This window comes from Silene latifolia, chromosome 7 (genome assembly GCF_048544455.1).
Source record: "Silene latifolia isolate original U9 population chromosome 7, ASM4854445v1, whole genome shotgun sequence".
Classification (NCBI taxonomy): domain Eukaryota; kingdom Viridiplantae; phylum Streptophyta; class Magnoliopsida; order Caryophyllales; family Caryophyllaceae; genus Silene; species Silene latifolia.
In genome coordinates, this window is record NC_133532.1 from 48,150,201 (window position 1) to 48,155,763 (window position 5,563).

Here is a 5,563-nt window from a genome sequence, read left to right on the forward strand (position 1 = left end):
AAACCTCATGTCACCTTTCCTATTTATAGGAAAGACAATTATTAACCTAATACGATATTAAAACCTTGCGGCAGACAGAAAAGTACTCGATCGAGTACTTTAAAACTCCTCTATCGAGTAAATTATAGCAAAATCTCTTGATCAATTAGAAAACCTACTCGATCGAACACTATCTAAAATAAGCTATTCGATCGAGTACTTAAACTACTCGATCGAACGCTATAGTACTCGACCGAGTGGTTTCCGGCACATAATTCCTGCTTCGCGCACTGAACTTCAAACGGCTGCCATTTCTTCGTTACTTGGGTAAATAGAGCGTTTCCAGTGGTGTTGGAAAGCTAAGAGGCCAAGATTTCATATCCAATTGGAATCACCTGAAAATAACTTATAAAACTCGAGATATGGCTCTTTAAAGTAAACACTAGTAATTTGAAGTTCTTCCTTTGCTCGCCTAGCTATCTTACTTCTTTGCGCATCACAATTAGTAGTTTCCAATCTCCGACTCAACTCATCTCCTAAATGCATGCATAGGGACACGTTTTAAGCTTGATTCCGCTTCTGTTCGTTTCATTCCTGCAAATAAGACAAAAGAAACCAAAGTAGACAATTCGGGGGACATTTGTAGCTAAACACTACTAAATATGCATAGAAATGCGTGCAAATATGATACAAAATGTCTATATAAAATGCACGCATCAATAAATCTTATAAGAGACTTTAAAAGTAACGGTACATAATGTTAATTTTTCAAGTTTTAACATTTTTTTTTCATGTAGAGAGTCCAACCTTTCAAAACTACATAATATTTATAGAAAAAAATATTAATTTTACACGTAAGAAAAACTTTGGACTTTAGGTAAGATTAGTTTGTTAGCAATAAGATAAAATTGCACAAATATTACCTATATACGTGCGAAAAACTTTAGACTCTAGATAAGATTAGTTTGTTAGTATTTGCTCATTATTTTTTTTGGTGAAATGTGAATATATATATATATATATAATCAAAAGTCCAACCAGTACATCAGCATTGTTACACACTATTCTTTCACATGAGCCGTCACAATGTTGAGCTTTTTACAGCACAAGACTAAATCTAGACTTCATTTCATTACTCTTATACAAATTCTTAATATAACACCTAATCTCTTTGACAATGTGGTTTGGAATAGGTACCCTATGTTCCTCTCTGCAAACATTACGTGCCATCCAAATGTGGTAAATTAGAGCCACCACAGCTGCATAAACTAGCTGTTTCTTCAGCAATGACCTGCACCTCCACCTACTGCACCATTGCAAGACATCAGTAGTTGGCAGGGGTACCCCTAGCCAAGCCCTCAACAAGTTCCAGCATCTGGTACTAAAATCACACAAATAGAAAAGATGTTGATGGTCTTCCATTTGTGTCCTGCAGATTTCACACAGACCATCAGTGATGACACCAAACCTTAGCATCCTATCCTTAGTAAAAAGTCTCTCCTGAATCATTAGCCACCCAATAAACGTATACTTAGGTAAACTGAGCCTGTTCCATATCATATATTTGCTCATTATTAGTCGGATTGGATGTTGAACGTACGTGTGAAAAAGATGGTATATTTCTTAGTATGTTGTTTGTCTCACGTTGAAAAATAATAGAGGTGTTGTGAATACTACGTATAAATAGTAGAATTGTCTCGCATTGAAATATTAGCATAAGATAGGGTGATCTTATGATTATAAGATAGGGTGATCTTATGATTATAAATCTTTTGAGTCACTTAACTATTGTGAAAGAGAGCTCTTAAAATTTTCTATTGTTAAGGGTTAAAACTTAAAATTAAAATTTAACAAACTATAATTTTGTTGTCACTAAATTGTATGTTTGCTTATAGTGGCCAAAAACATAGATGAGTTTATCTTTTACGCTTTTACAGTAGAATGATAGCGATAAGATGATCATAGGAGTATACATTACATGTGCTTTGTGAAAGAAAGAATATAGAAATGAACTCTGTATCAGTTATTAGAAGATTAATTATTATTATTATTATTATTATTATTATTATTATTATTATTATTATTATTATTATTATTATTATTATTATTATTATTATTATTATTATTATTATTATTATTATGTAAGACGGTCTTATTAATTGAACAAAAAAATTTTAAATGACTAATTTAAAAGCATGACATGTGTAAGTAAATTGTCAATATTTGAAGGGTAGGTATATGGTTCAAACAAAATATATACTCCCTCTGTCTCAGTCAATAGTGTACATTTGCTTTACTCCCTCTCACAAAATACAGTAATTGTAAACTATTCATTAATTTCACGCATGTCTTTATATTAATCATAAGGGCTATCAAAGAGCCCCGATTTCCTTATACTTATGATGATTAGTACTTAACAAATTTTGCTAGAATTCGAGATAACAAAACTTTGGAGGCTATTTAATGCTTAGAATCAAGTACGTATCAAGAGACCATAAGGGATTAGGATATTTCATTTTTTTTGGAATCATGTGACACTCGAATTTGAACTTCGAAACATCTATTTGATAATGTTCTATAACTTAGCTTTAAAATAATCAAGGTCAGTAATCCGTACGAAGTACGAACTTTCAAACTATTTCTTATACTATAAGACAATCTTATAAAAGAGTTGTTGATAACAAAAATAAAATAAAAATATTACTCTTAATAAATACGGATAGGCAAGGCCAAAATTTGAACTGAACACTTTCCTAAACCCGGTTTTAAAAATACTTTGGACTTTCTAGGCCAGCCTATAGCCTTTTCGGGCCTAAATCAGAAGGCAAGGCCCTCTATTTAGGTCATTGCGAACCAAATATCCATGGAAAATGTTACTTACAGCTGATTTATATCGACAACGTTTTAGTAAATATCGACGACGTTTTTCAAAAAAAAGACGATAACTGCCGTTCCACTCATCCAACACTTTCTCCCTCTAAAAAATTTCTTCTCAAATTCAACTAAATTAAAAAAAAACAACAATAACAATTAACAACACGACGGATCTCGAATCACCGGTACTTAAACAACTTAATCGCTTCATTATTTGGTTAATTTTTTTTTCCGCACCGCTAATCTATTCGATAATTGATTTACGTCACGTATTGACTTAGTAATAACAAATATTGCAATTTTTCTGCGTAAATCTGAAATTTGTACCCCCAAGGTTGAACCATGGACCAAACTTTGAGATCTAACGTTCAGCCATGGACCAAATGTTGCAAACCAACGTTTGCCGTGGTCCAAACGTGGGAAACCAACGTTGGCCGTGGTCTAAACGTTGGAATCCCACGTTTGGCCAGGGAGAATATATATTTTTTTTTTTAAAAAAAAATTCTCTGTGGCCAAACGTGGGATTCCAACGTTTGGACCACGGCCAATATTGGTTTCCCACGTTTGGACCACGGCCAACGTTGGTTTCCCACGTTTGGACCATGGCAAACGTTGGTTTTCAACGTTTGGTCCATGGTCGATTGTTGAATCTCAACATTTAGTCCATGAACTAGTTCATTTTTTTTTAAAAAAACCGTGTTTAATACGTTTATGTGCCGATTTTTTAAGTTTTCTAGTCGATGTGCGTTAATTTCTAACATCTTTTAATTGGTTTAATGCAATGAGATATCGAAATGTAGTTGGTTTTTAGTAGAATTTGAGAGAAAATTGTTTAGAGAGAGAAAATAGTGTAATTATGCAAAGGGCATTTTCGTCTTTTGGAATGAAAACGTCGACGATATTTACTAAAACGTCGACGATATTTAAAAATCGGGAAAATAAATCATGGGTATTCTTTTCTATAAATGAAAGTGGATACTTGATTTCAATATAATAAATTTATCAACTAATAATTTTTACATAAAACGGTTTTACACGAAATATTTCGTTGCACATCAAATATTAACTAAATGAAACATGATTCCCCGCACTTATCAAAGGCGTGTTTAACCTTATACAAACTTGAATTACTTATTTAAGACCGTCTCACACAATTATTTATCATTTACCATAAATTTCAAACAAATCAAATTTAACCGCTCTCTCAAAAATAACAAGAGGAGATTATCATTACCTTATATAAAATCCTTTCCAAAATCCACCCTTATCACACTAATTTCAAATCTCCCATAATTTTCTTGAATTTATTACTTCCCAAAATCCCACCAACAAAATCATAATCTTATACATAATCTTCCAATAATACAACAAAATAAATCACAATTAAGAAATAATTATAAAGCCCAAATTCCGCCATAGAAAATGAAAGAAGAAAATCAGTATAGAGGGCATTGTACAGAGATACTAGGGTGTGAGAGCGAGACGTAGAAAATAAACGGTTTAGATTTAACGAGATTGATGAGACGAAAGAGTGAAAAAATGGATAAATATGATGGAATAAAAGAGAAAATTCAGTTGGAGATATTCCCGCCATTGTTAACTACTTTAAGTGGTGTTAATGGACGACCAAGATTTGCTTAATACCGAATTTATTTGTATTTTATTATTACCAATGTTTATTTGAGACGGAATTATCCGTCTTGAATCTTTTTTTTTTTTAAATAGAAACTTAAATTAAAAGACTTAGAAACAGAGTTCATAAATCAATTAAGAGGGAGTAGGTGGCCTGACTTCAAAGAACAAATCGTTATTAAATCGAGTTGGATGTCGAACTAGGTGCGAAAAAGATGATGTAGTTCTTAGTATGTTATATGTCACACATTGAAAATAATGTAGATGGGGTGAACATACTACGTATAAATGGTAGAAACGGTGGGGTCATCTTATTATAAATAGTAAAATTGTCTCACATCGAAAGATTAACATAAGAGCATGTACAATGGAGAGTATGAAATGACCCTCTTAGGGGGCGTTTGTTTAGCGCATGGGTATGAGTTTGGAATCAGGAATCATACCTGGGTGGTATGGGGTTGGAACTACATTCCTCATACCTTGTGTTTGTTTCAATTGTATGCGGTATGGGTTTGAAACTAAGCTAAAGTTGAAATATGTAAAATCTAATACTTTAAATAATAATTTTAACATATAAAATCATGAAAATAAAGATTTAATCAAATAATTATATAAAATATTTCATTTACAATATACTTCCTCCATTCAACTCAACTCTACCACTTTCTTTTTTCACGTTTGCCAACGCGTGTTTTACGCGCTAAATATCATTAGCTACGTATTTGCAAAAATTATAAAAGTTACATATTTTTAATGTACTCGTAAAGACGAATCAAACAAGATCGCTAGACCTGTCAAACGGGTCGGGCGGGTCGGGTCCCGGGTCGGGTCATACGGGTCGGGTCAGAATACGGGTCGGGTCGAATACGGGTCGGGTCAGATACGGGTCGGGTTATACGGGTCACGGGTCGGGTTAGGGTCAGAATACGGGTCAAGAAATAATTTCTAACGTCTTTTTTAAACGATTTTTTTAATTAAAAAAATATTTTTTTAAAATGTAAAACATATTTAAAATTAATATTTTAATCATATTCAATGTTTACATTAATTATATTCACATAATTATTAAAATAATTTT

General features: G+C 32.6%; 1 protein-coding gene across 1 annotated transcript; it reads right to left on the minus strand.

The window, feature by feature from the left end:
- Nucleotides 1–1,077: 1,077 nt before the first annotated feature.
- LOC141590058 (uncharacterized) lies at nt 1,078–1,551 on the minus strand. Its single transcript, XM_074410673.1, has one exon. The coding sequence runs from the start codon at nt 1,549–1,551 to the stop codon at nt 1,078–1,080; it is 474 nt and encodes a 157-aa protein (XP_074266774.1).
- Nucleotides 1,552–5,563: the final 4,012 nt, after the last annotated feature.

Excerpts from the sequence above, each read along its gene's own strand:
- LOC141590058 (XM_074410673.1), bottom strand. The coding sequence starts at position 1,551 with ATGAGCAAATATATGATATGGAACAGGCTCAGTTTACCTAAGTATACG.